The sequence below is a fragment of the Muntiacus reevesi genome, chromosome 2, assembly GCF_963930625.1.
Source record: "Muntiacus reevesi chromosome 2, mMunRee1.1, whole genome shotgun sequence".
Classification (NCBI taxonomy): Eukaryota; Metazoa; Chordata; class Mammalia; order Artiodactyla; family Cervidae; genus Muntiacus; species Muntiacus reevesi.
The window spans coordinates 122,973,343-122,992,778 of NC_089250.1; the positions used below are offsets into that span (position 1 = coordinate 122,973,343).

Below are 19,436 nucleotides of genomic sequence, written 5' to 3' on the forward strand. Positions count from 1 at the left end.
GCTGTTTTCACCCTTAGGTAAATGCCAGAGTTGACAGTTGTATCAGAGACTGGATGGCCCACAGAGTTTAAGATGTTTCCTTTTTGGCCCTTTACAGAAACAATTTGCTGACCCTTGTCATAATGCATCCATTTCCACTCCTTAGAGCTTTGCATTATTTTTTCAAAGAGGTAGAATGAACCCAAATAATGGTAGGGAGAAATGCTGAGGATGGGAATGTCAGCTTCTAGAGCGCCACTGTTCCATAGAACTCCACATTGATGGGAATATTCTATAACTGTTGTCCACTGTGGATGGCTTTCACTTCTAGTCTATTTTCCTGTGCGGTGCTCTCTCGCTCATGAGTATTCAGTCCGTAAACATGGTGCAATCTTGTAAGCAGACCCAGTTGGCTTCACCCATTCTGAAGCCACTAGCTTCTTTCTTCTTTCTTGGATACTTTAAAATTGAATTGAGAATTGCTTATTCTCAAAAGAGATTTTGTGTAGCTGTCACAGATCAGCTGTTTGTCCTGCTCTGCTGAGAGAATGACTCAGACAGTTCATACTAGTTTCCTGTTCCTTTTCCCTACCCATTTAATGCATCTTCCTTCTGTCCCTTAGGTTATTTGTATTCAGAGTTACTTCTATGCTCTTGAGTCAGAGCCCAATGTGGGATCTTCCTCACTCAGGAAGCATTTGTTAAACATGTGTTTCTTTTGGAATGATAAAATCTGCTGACCCACCATTAGGACTGATTCCAGGGAATTCAAGAGACAACAGAGTTAGAAAATATGCAAATTGCTATTTTGAGATGCTTGAAAGGGAGAGGGAACTACTTACTGGTTCAGTGGTTGGCACTATTCCTGCTATTTTCAAGTGGTAAAGAATCGATCTGCCAGATGCAAGAGATGTGGGTTTGATCCCTGGGTTGGGTAGATCCCCTGGAGGAGGAAATAGCAACCTGTTCCAGTATTCTTGCTTGGAAAATTCCAGGTACAGATGATCCTGGGGGGCTACAGTTGATGGGGTTGCAAAGAGTCGGACCTGGCTGAGCATGCACACACACACATTCAGTCTCCATAACTACCAGATAGATATTGCCCTCATTTCACAGATGAGGCGAAATCTGGAAGCAGCATAGTGGAACAAGTTTGGAATTTTGTGTTGAGACCTTTATTTAAATCTGCCACTTGGAACTGTTTTGAGTGTAGGCAACTTGTTTTACCTTAGTTATTTCCTTCTTTGTCAAGTAGGGGCCTCAGTACCAACCTTGCAGGATTGTTATGGGAGAGAATATGCAAAGATCCTCATTAATTATCTGGCACTTGAAACTTGGTAGATGATGATGATAATGAATGAACTGGCTTCCAGTGTTGGAACCCAAGGCTTTTTTTTTTTTTAATTGGAGGCTAATTGCAATATTGCAGTGGTTATTGCCATACATTGACATCAACTCATTCGCCTGACTCTATAGCTTGTTCTTTCAGTTCTTCTGACTGAGAGAGGAGGCAGGTTTGGAAGCTAAGGTTTAATTTAGTAAGATTGACTCCATTATAGGCTGTACACAGAGATAATAATCTTATCTTGTTTCTCAAGGAGCTCCAATCTACTCAATATTAGAATTTAAGAAGGAATCATTGGCGAGACAGCTTGAAGATGTGTGAAAGCCCAGTACCTCCTCATAAACTTTAGTGTATTCTCAGTTTTCTGAATTGTGGAGATAAATTGGTGGGTAGGGTCTCAGAATGAGAAAGGACGGGTGACAAAAGATTAGATACTGCAGTTCATTTTAGACTGGTTCCTCTGAGTCACAAGATGAGGATGAGTAAAAGCTTCTGGGAGAGGGAGATTACTTTGTCAGCTAACTAATCCACCTAGTAAAACAATAGGCTAAGAGAGTTGGAAAACTGTAAGGGTTGTATTTAAAACACCTCTGGGAAATGAGAAAAAGAAGCAATGGAGGCTCATGTCAGGTTGAAAGGCTTGTGTTGTCTGTTATGGTGTACACTGAGCTCAACAGCTTGAGAATTAGAAAACGGAAGTTGGCTGGCATACCCAACACTGCAGTTTAAGAACCCAAAGTACCCACTCAGTTTCACCTCTACACAATTCTCAGTAGGTTGGATAAGAAATAAATGGATAAGACCTACAGAACTTGTTTTCTTTCCCCCTTGCTTTCAACCAGGCATGGCAATGGCCCCATGTTTCAGATAAGGTAGGCAGGACTAGAAACATTAGGGGACAGTGAAGTGCGTGGAGAAGGATCCGTTCAAGGCATGCCTTCTGGGCTGCACTAGAAGTGCACAGGTTCTTGGAAGACCATCGACTGGGACTGTGGCTTCAGCAAGTCAGGCACCTCTAAGAGCGCCTTAGATTGGTCTCGGTAAAGGTGCTGTCCACACCCTTGTCCGGCCAGAGGCCAACCCTATTGTTCCCAGAAGGCTGTGCGACTGGTCTCCTGCCTCCCGCTTTGGCCCTAGTCAGGCGGCCACTGTTAGTAATAAAGGATTAACATCCGGGCTTCTCCTAACCGACAACTACCACCGAACGCGAAGGAAGCCTGGGCTTCCGAGCAACCGCCGGCATCCGGCGGTCAGGTCCCGCCCCCGACCCCACTGATTGGAGGGCGACGCGAGCGTCGGCGAGCGATTGGTACGTGGTGTCACAAAGGGGCGGGGTCGCGGCGGCGGCGGCGGAGCGTTGCTCGTCTGTACCTGCCACAGAGTCGCTCGTGGGGCCGCGCCTCCCTAGAGGCCTGCGGGCCGGCGAGCGAGTGGAAGAGAGCCGGTGAGGGCGAGCGGGTTGAATGGGGAGGGCGCCCAGGGTCGCGGGCCGCTGAGTCGGGCCGCGCTGTTGTCGCTGGCCTGGCTGCCCCCCCTCCGCCGCCGCTGCCCCGAGACCGGCGCGGTGGGCTGCTTTGGCGGAGGAGACTGTCTCCACTTTACGTCCCCCCGCGAGCGCGACGCGGGGTGCCCGCCCCGCCAGACAGGTGCTGCCCTTCGAGTTGCCGATTCTGACGCGGAGCCTGACCTCTGCGGTCCTGATCGGGCCAGTGCCTCTGGGTAGCCGGAGTTTATCCTGGAGGAGCACGGGCTGCGCAGGTGATTCCGTCCTCTTCAAATGTCCGTACTTTGAAGGCTTTGGCTCCGAAGAATGTCCCAATCCCGTAGAAAATTGATTTCAGAGCTTAGGGTACATATGGGTGATGTGGTGAATGTAATTCTGGAAGCTTATATTTAAAACTTAAGGATATTTCCAGACATTAGTAAAAACAGTTAATTAAAAGTTGGTATATTTAAGGGCTGCGTAATATGCTGAATCTCTTCATGTTGGGAGAAGAGTTTAAAAGAACTGCTTTTATATGACTAGTACTCTTTAGAACAGAGAGGATAAAGCTGATTTTGAGTTACTGAAATTAGTTATTTAGCATGGCTCCTGCATTACCTGTCTTTCATTTCCCTTACATCTGTGGTGGTGGTATTTTAAGAACTTTTTCAGAAGACAAGAGATAAATGTTTTGGAAATTGATTTAAAAATGATTGCTAAAAAAAAAGAAATGATTGCTGTCATTACTCTTAATAGCTAGGTATGTTTTTTTTTTAGTTATTGGTAAAAATTCTGGAAGTAATTTTCCCCCCTGCATTCTTCGTTTTTCCTCTTCTGTTTTTTTTCTTTTAAGCTGTCCTTGTATCATGTTCCATCCTGTTTTTGATTCTTCATTGCCCCTCATTTTCCAACATCTTAAGGTTCCATAATAAGCTCAGTCAAGCATATTCACGCACAACTTTCAGAAAGTGTCCTGATGCAGTGATTTCTATTGCTGAGGAAAGGTGTAATTATTTCTTAGAGGCATACATTTCAGTTTCGAGTTTGATTACCAGTCTTGCTTCTTTTTGGATTTTGAAAATTACTGCATGATTAGGACCCAAATTTTTGGTAGTATTCTAGTACCAGTAATGCTCTTGTAAGTTACCATAATTACTGTATCCATTCTCATTGTAGATGAAGGGTTTCTAAATTTGTCTTTATGTTACCCCTTGTTATATTCAGGGTATTGCTGTGGAAGACTACTGTGGTGAAAGAAATGCTTTTTATGTCTTGTCTCTGAATTCCTTGGGCAGGCACTGGTCACCCATGGCTTTATTTTTCTAGTGCTCAGTTTAATATTCCTGACTCCTGACCTCTGTTACTAGATCTCTTACTATGTAGATAGAAGTGCTCTTTGAGGGTACAGACATTGATAATTCTGTAGTATGTTCTTATTTGATACAGCATGATAAGTATGTTCTAAAGAATCCACATTCTATCCAAAACCGTATTTTGAATCCAAAAGCAGTCATTTCAGTGAGATGGAAAAAGGGGTTAGGGGTTCATTTTATACATTCGTTATTTTTACAGGCCTGTGAATGTATTAAGGCTGAGCAATACAGCCATTTATTTGGCTTTTATGTGAAAGTAATGGTCTTTTACCACTATCGCCAGCAGTATCGCCAGCAGTAGTATTACACAATACTTTGTGTTATTATTTTTATCAGTCATTATTTTAATAGTATAACAGCACTTCAAGCAGCTGTGCTGCCAGCAAAAGCTTTTCTTCCATCATATCTTCAGGACCTTTTGCAGTATATGCACAATGCAATTCAGTTTCCTTAATTGTAGGGAAATTATCAATTAATTATATTAAATATACTTCATTATATTAAATATGAGCCAGAATACTGGAGTGGGTAGCCTATCCCTTCTCTAGAGAGTCTTCCCAACCCAGGGATCGAACCAAGGTCTCCTGCATTGCAGGTGGATTCTTTACCAGCTGAGCCACAAGGGAAGCCCTGTATTATAGTTTTGCTCTAAAAATCAGTTGAGAGGGTGAAAATTTATTTACTCTCTCATTGAACAACCTTTTAATGTGCACCAGTATGTACAAAATACTGTGTTAGGTGATGGGGTGGTAAATCCCTCCCTTAAGTAGCTTACAGTTAAGTAGAGTAAAAAAGCCATCTTAAAAATGAAACTGATTGTAATGTGTGCAATGTATTATGGAGGTCAGAGTGTGAAAGGGAGTAAAAGGCTTTGTGGACTAGCTACTGTTTGAGTTGAGTCTTGAAAGGTCATAGGTGCTTGTCAAGTGGCCAGGTGTGGGGATGGCAGTGAGGAGAGGAAAACAGGAGCAACATATAGAGACCAATGTATTCTGAAGCTGCAGGTGCAAATGATTAGCAGAGAGAATGCCAGATATTGCAGGATGGAATGAGGTATGTGTATAAATGAAGTAGGGCTTGGGAGCCTTTCTAAGGAGTCAAATCTGTAGACAGTGGGAAGCCATTGTGGGGCCTTTGAGCTAAGGAATAACATGATCAGTTCTACATTTTAAAAAGATAGCTGTGCTCTACATTGCATGTGATCAAGGGCATGCAAATGAAAGCAGTGAGATACCATTACATGCCTGTTAGAATGGTCAGAATCCAGATCACTGACAACATCAAATGTTCATGAGGAAGTAGAGCAGTAGGAGCTATTATTCATTGCTGGTGGGAAGACAGTATAGAACAGCCACTTTGGAAGACAGTTTGACAGTTTCTTAAAAACTAAACCTATATTTACCATAAGATCTAGCAGTTATACTCATTGGTATTTACCCCAGTAAGTCTTAAACTTAAGTCCATACAAAAATGTGCACATGGATGTTTATAGCAGCTTTATTTATAATTGACAAAACCTGGCATCAACCAAGATGTGTCCTTCAGTAGGTGAATGGATAAATAAACTTTGATACATTTAGGCAGCAAAATATTTTTCAGTGCTCTAAAGAAATGGGCTATATCAACCCATGAAAAAACGTAGAGGAAACTTAAATGCAAATCACTAAATGAAGGAAGCCAATCTGAAAAGGCTACATACTGTATGATTCCAACTGTATGACATTTAGAAAAAGGCAAAACTGTGGGGATGGTAAAAAGATCAGTAGATCAGTGGTTGCCAGGGATTGAAGGGAGAGAAGGATAAAGAGACAAACCACAAAGGATTTTTAGGGCAGCGAAGCTGTTCTGTGTGTTACTATAATGATGTTACTACAATCAATAGAATTTGCAGTACGAAGAGTGAACCCTAATGTGAACTGTGGGCCTTGAGTGATGCTGCTGTGTCAATGTGTTCATCGATTGTAACAAATACACTACTCTCATGTAAGTTGTTGGTAGTGAGAGGCTGTGTGTGTGTGCGGGCAAAGAGTGTATGGAAACTCTGTTGTTCGGTTGCTAAGTCATGTCTGACTCTACAACCCACCGACTCCAGCACTCCAGGCTTTCCTGTCCTTTACTGCCTCCCGGAGTTTCCTCAAATTCATGCCCATTGAGTTCCCAATGCTATGTAACTGTCGCGTCCTCTGCCGCCCGCCTCTCCTCTTGCCTTCAATCTTTCCCAGCATTTGGGTCTTTTCTAGGGAGTTGGCTTTTCTCATCAGGTGACCAAAGTATTGGAGCTTCAGCTTCAGCAGCAGTCCTCGCAATGGAAATTCAGGGTTGATTTGCTTTAGTATTGACTGGTTTGATCTCCTTGAAGTCCAAGGGACTCTCAAGAGTCTTCTGTAGCACCACAGTTTGAATGCATCAGTTCTTTGGAGCTCAGCTTTCTGTCTCGTCCAGCTCTCACACCTGTACATGACTACTGGAAAAACCATTGCTTTGACTATACAGACTTTTGTTGGTAAAGTGATGTCTCTGCTTTTTAATGCACTGTCTAGGTTTGTCATAACTTTCCTTCCAAGGAGCAAGCGTGTTTTAATTTCATGACTGTGGTCACCATCTGCAGTGATCTTGGAGCCCAAGAAAATAAAATCTGTCACTGTTTACACTTTATCCCCTTCTGTTTACCATAAAGTTACGGGACTGGATGCCATGATCTTAGTTTTTTGAATGTTGAGTTTCAAAACAGCTTTTTCACTCTCCTCTGTACTTGGGGACTGTACTTTCTAGGAACTCTATACTTTCTGCTTTATCTTGCTGTGAACCTAAAACTGCTCTGAAACTAGTTTATTTAAACAGAAATCAAATTTAGGCTTTAGGTTATCTTAGGTTCATTTTCCTCATTTAGTCTGAATGAGTGATTTCACTGCAGTGCATTCTAAAGTCAAATATTATGTGATTTAAAAATTTTGTGTGACCTTTTCCCCTGCTTAAATATAATTAAGAATAAAATAATTTCTGAACTATGTGATATGATGCCTTAATTCAGTTTTTATTAAACTTTCCTTTTTTTTTAAAAAAAGATAACTGACATTATAGAGTGGATCAGAAGAATGAAGGGCCGGAGTCAAAGATGATAGCTTGGCTATCAAAATTTCTCCATTAAGAGCTAATTATGGCCTGAACTAAGTCCTAATCAGTGAGGTTGGAGAGGGTCATGTATTATAGAAATGTTAAGTTGTCCTGTTAGAATTGGTCACATCTGGATACCTTGAGGATTGTGAAAAAAAATCTAAAATGATTCCTAGATTTCTGGCTTGAGTGACTAGGTTAATAGTGGTACTCTTTACCAAGATGGAGACTAGGACAAGAAGGAGGTTTGTAGAAAAGATGGTTAGTTTTGGATGTGTTGGATTTCAGGTGTCTGTCTAGTATCTGGATTTCAGATGCCTATGAAAATCATGTCTATAGAATGGAGATATAGGTTATTAATTAAACCACATGTTTTAAAAAATAAGTGCTCCCTTATTCACATTGTTAATGAAAATTGCAGTGAGTTCAGTGATATATACTTTGGCAAAAAAAAATAGTAAAAAATATATCCTTCATTTTTCTTCTTGATTCTTGCACTGCCCTCATGTTCCCATTCTGTTCACCTCGTCTTCCAGATATCCTTCTCCCACTTGGAGGTTTTACCCATTCAGTGTGATTCAAATGTACAATGGTTACAGCAGTATGCTTTATATGGGTTATAAATGTAATTTGTGTATTTCAGGAAAGGATGTGCATAACATTCAAAGTTTTTCAAGTATATACCTACATGTTGAAGTCATTGGTTTAAATATCATTAACAAGAAGACATAATTGTTCAGCATGCAGTATACATAAGTAACTGCTGAGTTCTAGTAAGATAAAGTATAGCAAATATACCTATTCTTAATAATCTTACATTCTAACTGGTAGACATTGCTTTCAAAGACAGTCATGAATAGTTTAGGAGTAGACATAGTAAGCACTAAAATGAATTCTGGGCTGTCTGGAAGATTGATATAGGCCAGAGTTGTTCAGAAAATCTTTGTGGAGGAATGAGACTTTCACATGGGCTTGTTAAAAAAATTATTCTTGTTTTTTAGGTATAAAACTCAAAACATGAGCAACCATATATATAACCAGTGTTCAAAGCTGATTTGGCTAGAACTGGAATACAGTTGCCTACAGCATATTCCAGAGGAATTAGAAAAGTCAAAGTAATGGATAACAGAAAAGATCCTCCATTCTTCAATGAAGATAACGTGGGACCACTTTACTACAGACTTCCTTTTTATGATACCATGGAGCTCTTCATTGAAACACTGACTGGAACTTGTTTTGAGTTGAGAGTTTCACCCTTTGAAGCTATTATTTCGGTGAAAGCGAAAATTCAAAGATTGGAAGGTACTAGTCTTTTTTTTTTAATTTTTAGGATATGAGGATTAAATTTGTTTTTCAAGATTATATAATACCTTTTTAGCTTTTCTTGTGGAGAAATGTCAAACATACATGAATTAGAATTGGATAATGAATCCTTATATACTCTATTCAGCCTCAGCAGTTATCATGAACTGTCTTGTTTCCATTCCTGCATTTCCCCCAATCTTCCCTTTCTACCAGATTCTTTTGAAGCAAATCCCTGGCATTATGTTAATGGTGTGAAACAATATTTTAAAATGGTTTTTCAGCAAGTTATGATGATGTGCAGATTCTGCCATAACTGCCTTACAGTAATGATTTACTGACTCTTTTTACTTTTTTACAGTGATTTGCAAATACCTTTTTTTTTTTTAATGTGGAGATTTTCTGTGGAGAGTTTTGGTGTACATTTACATAGATTTGAAGTTTCCTTAGTATAGTGGGATACTGAATGTTGTATAATATCTTTTTTTTTGACTGGTGTATTTGTGAAAAGTGTTATGAGTTACTTCGTGTTAAAAATTAGTCTTTTTCGTTGGCAGATTTCTGAAAGAAGTGTTTTTTTTTTTTTTTTTTTTTTTTTTTGCCATTTACCGTTGTTAAAATATAGTAAAGACTAGAAAATTGTTCTATGTAACACTAAATGGGTCTTTGCATTTTGAGCCAGCTAGAACTAGCTTATAATTTAAGGCAGAAACTAGCATTGCCCTCTAGCCCAGTTTAAGTTCAGAATTAAAGAAAGATGAGGAAGATTGGAATTTTTTATCTTCGTAAAGTCAAGGATCTTGGTATTTGAGCTTCTGAATAATAGTTCATTTTTGACTTTGTTCTGCTTTTTTATTTATATGATGTTGTACTGGTAACTTTTTAGGAGCAGGAGGATTTAGGATTTAAAAAAAAAAAACCTCTTGTGTTCTAAATAATCTCTGCATTATTTTCTTGCTTTCATGCATAATCTCTGTGCAGCTAAAGCACTCTGGAGGGAATCCTGTTTAGTTATCTTAATGTCAGAAGAGTAAATTTGGGTTTAGGGAAGATTAGAGACGCATTCAAGGGAACTATTTACTGACAGGGTTGGACAAGAGCCAAGATGTAGGAGACATTGTCAGGATAAAATCTCTGTACTTTGTAGTTATTAGACAGTTGAATCCTAGTTTAGACATACAAAACAAATATACTTGTTGGGAGATTAAATGAGGTAACATAAAATCTCTACTGTCTTTGTCTGATAGGGCTGTCATAACAAAATACCATAGAGTAGGAGGCTTAAACAACAGAAATTTATTTTCTCACAGTTCCAGAAACCGAAAGTCTGAGATCAGGGTACCAGCATGGTTAGGTTCTTGTGAGGCTTTCTTCCTGTCCTGTCGATAGGTTTGTTTTCAGTCCTCACATGGGCATCTCTTCTTATAAGGATGCGGATCCAGCCACAAGGGCCTCACCCTCATGACCTCATCTAAACCTAATAATCTCCCAAAGGTCACATCTCCAAATGCCATCACTTTGGGATTTAGACTTCGAGATACAAATTTTGGGGGAATACAGTTCGGTTCATAGCACTTACCACTAGTGGTCATGCTTTGTGTGCTGTCACGTCCCACTCTTTGCAACCCCATGGACTGTAGCCCTTCAGGCTCCTTTGTCCATGGGATTTCCTAGGCAGGAATACTGGAATGGGTTGCCATTTCCTTCTCCATGGAATCTTCCCGACCCAGGGATTGAATCTGAGTCTCTTGTGTCTTCTGCATTGGCAAGCAGATTCTTTACCACTGCACCACCTGAGAGGAGAGATAATCCTTATTACAGAAAATGTCACTGTGTTCCTCGCTTAGGCTGGAAATGCCTCCAAACCAGGATCAGCATACTTAGCAATCAGAGAAGCAACTTGATTTCTTCTTAGCAATCAGAAGAAGAAAAACTCACACCTGAGACTCACCCACTTGTGAGCAATTCACTCAGGTACCTGGAGACCTAAGATCAACTCTCTATGCCAAGGGTTGGACCATCATCAAGGGAAGGAAAGGTGGGAGGCACCTCTAGTGGTCAGTAGATCTTAATTCCTGTTCCCATTCCCCATCCTTACAGTCCTCACCCCTTCTTTCCTTCCTGTTCTTTAAGCTTTGGTAACTCCTTGCAGCATGTGGACAGGGACAGTCACTCTTCTTCAGGAGGCTTCAAGAGGGATTCCTTCATGTAAAATATATTTTAATCCTTTAATAGGTGATCTTTCTATTTCTACCCTGGACAACATTTGAGAATAACATTTTGGATCAGTCTTTCCCAAGATAGAGGAATATGGAATAGGTAGGATTGGAGGACAGGGTGACACTGCTTGGTTTATTTATTCAAGAAAATTGTGGTTCTGCTGGACTGTTTTTCCTGTTGGGCAGCTTTAGGAAGCTGGGAACTAGAGCATCATAGAAGATAAGAGGGTAGATGGAGAGGACTGCAGAGAAAGGGTTGATGGAGTGTGCTGGATAGAAATGATGAGGCTTAATGAGAAAGGAACAGTACCTACAAGGGAATTTAAATGGGCTTTGATGGGACAGGAGCACTGAAGCCACACTGCCTGATTTCAGATTACCAACTGAATAAATCACCCTCTCTTTACCTCAATTGTGCTAATTTAAAATGGGAATAATAATAATAATACCTATTTCAAAGAATTTTTCTCAGGATCGGATGAATTGAATGAAAAGCACTTAGCCGAGCATCTGTGCTTTTTTTAGTCTATGGAGATAGTGCAATACATGCTGAAGAATATAAATGCTGTGCCCTTGGGAAGAGATGTGATTTAGTTCTCTTGAGTTTCCAGAGAAGGGAAATTGTTTGGAGCTTATCGTTACATAGAGCAGTAATCTGTAGAGAAGAGTACATAGTACTCAGAGAATAGGAATTTGGAAAGAAAAAATGTGCCAAGAAATGTAAGGAATTATTCTCAACTGGTTCTTTATTGCCGTGGGCAGTAGGTTCCCTGGGCTTGCCATCAAGTCATTGGCATTACTGCTTCCTAATAAAGATTTCTGTTCATGGGATAGGATTGTTTTCCTGGCCATTTTTATGAGTAGATGGGACCATGTTAATAGTTCTGACCAGTGAGCTATGAATGGAAGTCTCTATCAGCCTGAGTTGCTGAGTGGCTATAGTGAGCAGAGCCCTCATCGTGACATGCAGTAGACATGTAACTTATGCAGAAAATAAGTGACATTTTAGGCGTGGTTTGGGATGAGTTCAATTTAACCTACTTTATTTTGCCCCATACAGTATCAAGTAGGCATCCATTTTTTTTTTTTACTTTATAAATAATTAGTTATACAAATACCACTTACTGAATTAAGTCTAGTCTCTTCTCACTAATTTCATACCTGTCATCTATTATTTATATATATACACAACTGTTAATCACCTGATATATCTCCCTGTGCCAGTATTACACTGTCTTTCTGTAAGGCTTCAAGTTCCTCTAGTTTCCTTGTTTTGCCTCCTCTGTTCTCTTTGGGTTTCCCTGAGAACTCCTCCATAGAAAGAATCTGTGTGCTTAATAGCTCTTTCTGTTGTAATCTTATACTAGAATCCTGTTAGTGTGGTGGTAAGGTATTGGGTAGGGGAAACTGCTGTCTAATGATTAAATCTCAATCTTTTAGTGGGCCCATGTGTCTGGGGCAAAGTGTTTCTTAGCTTCTTACCTTCCCCACCATATAATCACTTAGGTGAAAAAGCAAGGCTAGAGGAGTCTGAAATCACTGCAATATCCTTGGATATTGGATATTGGTGGGATCAGCCCTTAATAAAGTGAGTTGGCCTCCATGCTCTGGGATTTTTCATAATGTTTATGTCCCCCTCCCTCTGCCTGAGCTATAGGGGAATCTTTCTTGACTCCTGAGTAAGAACCTCATGGAGTTTCTAGAGATAAAACTCTCAAAAGTGTTACAGTTCCACTAAGCCTATGACTTCAGGGATTCCTCAGTCACATGTTAGCCCATACTCAGCCTTTACCAGATCATGAAACTACCATTTAAATTTTCCTTCCAGCTTGTGTCTCTGGAGGCTTCTGCTTCAGGTAAGCAGATCTTGGCTGTAAGTCTCTGGATTTTCTTATCTGTAGATTTGGAGGTGGTGGTTTGCCATCCTGCCTCATATCTCTGGTGGCTCCAAGAAAAGTTGTTGAATTTGTTTGTTCAACGCTCTTCTTATTGTAAGGATGAGAGTGGCAGTTTACATGCCCTTTACATGTTTTACCTAAGACTGGAAGTCTAAACTTTCTTTTAAATGTAGCCATTTATAATTTAAAATTTCTTTCCAAGAACTGTGTTAGCCAAATCCTACAAGTTTTCATAAGTTGAATTTTGTTGACATTAAATTCTCAGTGTTTGTTTTGCTAAAAATATTTATTTTACTATTTAAAAATTATGTTAAGGGCTCTGTTAGATATAGGATTGGATACATTTTATCACTTTTTAAAAAAGATTATTTATTTTAATTGGAGGTTAATTGCTTTACAATATTGTGGTGGTTTTTGCCATGCATCACATGAATCAGCCATGGGTGTACATGTGTCCCACCATCCTGAGCCCCCTTCTCCTCTTCCTCCCCACCCCATCCCTCAGAGTTGTCCAAGAGCACCAGCTCTGAACGCTCTGCTTCATACATCGAACTTGCACTGGTCTTCTGTTTGACATATGGTAATATACATGTTTCTTGTATAATCCCACCCTCCCCTTCTCCCACAGAGTCCAAAAGTCTGTTTTTACATCTGTGTCTCTTGCTGTCTTGCATATAGGTTTGTCATTACTGTCTTTCTAAATTTCATATATGTATATAATGTGTGTGTTAATATACTGTATTGGTGTTTCTCTTTCTGACCTACTTCACTCTGTATAATAGGCTCCAGTTTCATCCACTTCATTAGAACTGACTCAAATGTATTTTTTTAAATAGCTGAGTAATATTCCATTGTGTATATATACCACAACTTCTTATCCGTTCCTCTGCCGCTGGACATTTAGGTTGCTTCCACGTCCTGGCTATTGTAAACAGTGCTGCAGTGAACATTGGGGTACTGTGTCTCTTTCAGTTCTGCTCTCCTGGGTGTGTATGCCCAACAGTCGGATTGCTGGGTTGTATGGCAGTTATATTTCCAGTTTTTTAAGGAGTCTCCACGCTGTTCTACATAGTGATTGTACTGGTTTGCATTCCCACCAGCAGTGTGGAAGGTTGCCTTTTCTCCACCCCTCTCCAGCATTTATTGCTTGTAGACTTTTTCATGGCAGCCATTCTGACCGGCATGAGATAGTACCTCTTTGTGGTTTTGATTTGCATTTCTCTGATAATGAGTGATGTTGAGCATCTTTTCATGTATGTGTTAGCCATCTGTATGTCTTCTTTGGAGCAATGTCTGTTTAGTTCTTTGGTCCGTTTTTTGATTGGGTTGTTTATTTTTCTGGTATTGAGCTGCATGAGTTGCTTGTATATGATTTAATCACTTTTTGTAGTTTATACTCACTCCCAATATTCTGACCAATAATACAACGTGTTTTCATTTGTCTCCAAGATCTAGCAAACTCTTTTACTCCATTTTTTAGTGAAGATATAAGTGCAATTTTATATATTATGAAAAACAATTTTGCATATTGTAAAATTCACTATTTCTAGTATTATATTCGTTTTCTAGGGCTGCCATAACAAGGTACCACAAACCAAGTGGCTTAAAGAATAGAAATTTATTGTCTCACAGATTCAGAGGCTTAAAGTCCAAGATCAGGGTGTTGGTATTATTAGTTCCTTCTGAGGGCTCTTAGAGAAAATCCATAACATGCCTTTTGCCTAGGTTCTGGTAGTTTTCTGGCAGTTTTTTTTTGTTTCTTAACTTGTAGAAGCATCACCCCAATCTCTTTACATCTCCCTGTGTATGTCTGTGTCTATCTCCAGATTTCCCCTTTTTATAATGACACCAATCATACTGAATTAGGCCCTCCCTAATGACCTCATTTTAACTTGATTAATTTGTGAAGACTCTCTCTACAAGTAAGGTCAGATGCTGAGGTTCTGAGGGTTAGAACTTAAGCATATGAACTCTTGGGGGACACAGTTCATCCCATAGCTGGTCTATATTAATAGTTCTGTCAGTACTGACAAACGTTACTGTCATAAAACTACCACCATGATCAAGGTATAGAACAGTTCCATCACCCACCAAAATTCTAGTGTGCCTTTGTGGTCAACTTTCCTTCAAACCTGGTACCTGGCATCTACTAATGTGTTTTTGTTCTCATAATTTTACCTTTTCCAAAATGTCGTATAACTGTATACAATAGTATGTAACCTTTTGAGTCAGCTTTCTTTTGCTTATACATAATACACATACATTTGAGATTTATTCATATTGTTCTGTGTATCAGTAGGTCATTCTGTTTATGTCTGAATAGTGTTCCATTGTATGGATATATTATACTTATTCATTCTTAAGTTCAGGGACCCTTCACTTTTTGGTGATTTTGAATAAAGCCATTTTTAAGTTTCATGACAGTTTTTTATGGGTGCATAAGTTTTCATTTCACCTGGGTCAGTATTTAGGAGTAGAACTGCTGAGTTGTGTTGTAAGTGGTTTTTTAACTTAATATGAAACTGCCAAACTTTTCCAGAATGGCTGTACCATTTTGTATTCCTGTGAGTAGTGTCTAAAAGTTCTAGTTGCTCTGTATCATCAGAACATGGTATTGTCTGGGTGTTTTTGTTTCTTTTTTGCCCTTTTAATAGATACTGGTGATAACCTCATTGTGGTTTTAATTTGCATCTCCCTAACTAATGATTTTGAGCATATTTCTATTTGCCTATTGATTACATCTTCTTTGGTAAAGTTCCTATTCAATCTTTGCCCATTTTTTAAAATTAAGTTGTTTTCTTATTGTGTTTTTTTTTTTTTTTAAATATTATTTTATTAGTTGGAGGCCAATCACTTTACAACATTTCAGTGTCTTATTGTGTTTTTAAAGTCCTAGTGTTTTTAAATTTTTCATGTTTCCTTGTGTCTTGTTTGACCCCTGAAGTTTTGGAAGTACACTTTTATTTCCATACTTAGGGGAATTAAAGAGTTTCATTTTATTATTAATTGTGAATTTAATTGCAGGTGGTCAGAGTAGTAGAATATTTATGGTAAGCATGGTATTTATGTGTACAATTGTCTTTGAATCTTATACCAACTTGGGGCTCTATAAAAAGTCATGTGCGGTATAGAAGAAACAGGAAGAAAAAATTTGATGAGATAAATTATTGACATTACGAGTTCAGGTGTATCTAAGCAGAGTGGGAGGTTGGCTCCGATGTAAATCTTTGTTCTCCACACCCCACAACCACTGTGTTTTTTTGTTTTGTTTTCCCACCTGCTTTCTGGTATTGCAAGATGCTCTAGGATCATCCTGTATACATTTTGCCCTATCTTAGAACTAACCATTTCTTCAAGAAGCTCTGGTTCCTCTTTTTGGAGTATGGTATTAAAAACCAAGATCTGGGCATGACAATTGATTTTTCAGCAACAATAATAGAAACCAGAAGAAAGTGGAATATTATCTTCATAGTGCTGAGAAAAGTAACAGTTTCTACTTAGAGTTGAATTTAACTTTCAAGGGTGAAGACAAAGACATTTCCAGACAAAAACAAAGCTTGAATTTCCTAACAACAAATTCTTGCCAAAGGGACTTCTGAAAGATATATCTTAGAATGCATATAATCCCTAAAGGAAGTTGATGATGCAAGATGGAATGGCATATTTGTGGAAAAATCTAAATAAACATGTACTTAAAAAGCAGTATTTGAAGGTTTGAAAACATTGAATTAAAATCTTAGTAACTGGCATGCAAATCAAGGTGAAATTGTTCATAACGGAAGTCATTAAGGCTGTCAGCATTGTTCATGAGGAGGATAAAAATGTGATTAGCTTTAGACTTTATTTTGTTAAATATGATCATTTAAATTTCTAAATTAATCACTTGAGATTAGCAATAGAATTAATTTCAAAATGACAGAAGTGCCTCACCTTTTCCAATCATTCAGAATTAATACATAAAGGAGGCAAGTAGTTAAAGCAGAGCAATTAGAATGCACAAAATAAGGTAGTAAAAATGAATAGAAATATGTCAGTAATCCCCACAAGGTAAAATGGATACAACTTTCTAATTGAAAAGCTATTAGCAGACTGTTTTTTTAAAAAATCATATGAAATGCTGTTTGCCAGAGACCTAATCTAAAATAAAAGGACCTCAAAATGTTGAAAACAGAAGAATTGAGAAAGATATACCAGGAAAAACTAACCCGAAGAAAGCTGGTGTGTGTGTATTAGTAAAGTTGTTTTGTAAAATACATTTCAAAGTTAAACATGTGAACAAGCCTTATGGAGGCATATCCCTGGTAGTCTTGTTGATAATGTCAGAAATCTAGCAACAAGTTGAATGACTATGCTAGAATGTGTAAGTTGTGGTATATGTAAATATTTGTGTCATATGGCACAATCAAATTCTGTGAAGTAGTTGACAACAAGGAAAACTAATGAAGTAGTAGCTTTGTACATGCATGGATAAATTAAGAACAATGGTGAATTAAAAAAAAGCAAGACAGATAACACACTATGATTCTACTTAAATAAAGGTCTGAAAGGGGCAAAAAAACCCCCACTATCACTAGAAGTAAAGCACTAACAAAAAGCAGAGGAATAAATCATACCACATTCAGAACATTGATTACCCCTGAGTGGAGTAAAGAGGATGCAGTTGGGGAGAAGCAGGAATATTGTTTTTCTTTATATCCTTCACTTGGTATAGTCGGTCTTGTTTTAGTCATTCTAGTAGGTATGCAGTGATATCTCATTATGACTTAATTTGCATTTCCCTAATGATTAGTGATATTGAGCATCTTCATGAACTTATTTGCCATCCTTATATATTCTTTGTTAAAGTGTCTATTCATTTTTTTTACCCATTAAATAAGTCTGGTTGGTTGTTTTCTTACTGTCGAGTTTTAAGTATTCTTTATTCCAAATACAAGTTTTTAATCAGATACACATTTTGCTGAGATTTTTCTCCCAGACTGTGGTTTGTCTTTTTATTCTCTTAACAGTATCTTTTGAAGAGCAAAAAAGTTAATTTTGCTGAAGTCCAATTTATGAATATGAAAATGGATATCATATCTAAGGATATGTCAATCTGAGATCACAAAAAATTTCTTCCATATTTTCCTGTAAAGGTTCACTTGCGTTGATTTTTTGTTGTTTTTGTCGCACCATAGCAGGCAGGACTAGTTTCCCAATCAGGAATCAAACCTGTGCTCCTTGCATTAATAGCAGAGTTTCAACCACTGGACTGCCAGGGAAGTCCCAATTACATTGATTTTTAAAATATTAAACTAGCATTTCTGGAATTTCCTTTACTTGAACATGTTGTGGTATCTTTTTTTTTTTTGTATTATCTTTTTAATATATTGTTAAGTTTTGTTAAGACTGTGTCGGAATATTTGTATCTTTTTTTCATGAAGAATATTAATTTTATTTTGTAATGTTGTGTTTGGTTTTGGTAGGGCAGTAGTGTCCTCACTGAATGAGTTGGGGCTGTTCTTTCCTTTGCAGTTTTTAGATAGAGTAGAATTGGTGTTATAGCGTCAGATGTGAAGCTCTCTCTTTAATAAGTATAGGGCTATTTAGGTTATCTTTTTCTTCTTGAGTGAGTTTGGGTAGTTTGTATCTTTCAAGGATTTTGTTGATCTGTTGTTAAATTTTATTGGCATAGAGTTCATATTCCCTTATTCTTTCAATATCTGTGTAGTCAGTCTGTAATGATGTTACCCTTTTTATCCCTAATACTGGTAACTTGCATATTATTTAACAAATTAGCCTTTGTTAATTTTAATGAATTTCTTAAAGAATCAGATTTTGTTTTGATTTTTTTCCTCCTGTTTTTCTTTTTTCTATTTCATTGAATTCTCTTTTGATTTTTATTAATGTTTTGGCTTACTTTGGATTTAATTTACTCTTTTTATAATTTCTTGAGACCACGGTTATTGATATGATTCATTTCTTCTTATGAAATGTTGGTATTTAGTGCTTTGTTTCCTCCTAAGTACTACTGTCTTCTTGGTATTCCATACATTTTGATATGTTGTGCTTTCATTTTCATTTGGTTCAAATTATTTTCTAATTTTCCTTTTGATACCTTTTTTGATTCATGGGTTATCTTGAAATATATTGCTTAGTTTTTAAAAATTTGGGGAATTTCTAGAAATTTTTCTTACATTGGCTTATAATTCTGCATAATTTTGATTCTTTTAAAATTTAGGAACTTGTTCTGTGGTCCAGAATATTGTCTATCTTGGTAAATGTTACCTATGCACTTGAGAAGAGTATGCATCCTGTTATTGATGTGTGCAGTGTTCTACAAATGTCAATCAGATCAATTTATGTGGTAGTGTTGTATATATTCTGTATATTTACTTATTCTGTGAACTTTTGGGAGAGGAATATTGAAATCTCCAACTAGAATTGTGGATTTGTCTTTTTCTCCTTCCAATTCTATCACCCTCTGATTCATGTGGTTTGAAGCTCTGTAATCAAGTGCATACATTTTTTGGATTGTATGTCCTCTTGAGTTTATTGACCTCTTCATTATTGTGAGATGAAATTCTTTATCCTTGGTAATAATTTTTACCCTAAAATCCACCGTATCTGATGTTAATATCATCAGTTCAGAATTTTTTGATTAGTAGTCAGCATAAAATGTTTTTCTGTCCTTTTAATTTATTCATGTCTTTATATTTAAGATGTCTGTTTCTTGCAGGCAGCATA

General features: G+C 37.9%; 1 protein-coding gene across 6 annotated transcripts in view; it reads left to right on the forward strand.

Moving 5' to 3' along the window:
* The first annotated feature begins 2,677 nt into the window (after nt 1-2,677).
* The window catches only part of ZFAND4 (zinc finger AN1-type containing 4), a 50,673-nt gene continuing 33,914 nt past the window's right edge, over nt 2,678-19,436 (forward strand). For 5 of the 6 annotated variants that reach the window (XR_010661535.1, XR_010661534.1, XM_065922795.1 and 2 more), the window contains exons 1-2: nt 2,691-3,082; nt 8,296-8,596. Coding sequence is in view for 4 of the 6 variants with exons in the window: in XM_065922795.1 (XP_065778867.1) it covers nt 8,413-8,596 (184 nt within the window). In the remaining 2 variants the exon portion in view is untranslated. Of the gene's footprint in view, nt 3,083-8,295; nt 8,597-19,436 lie in introns of all 6 variants that reach the window. The other variant, XM_065922793.1, reaches the window with a different exon arrangement.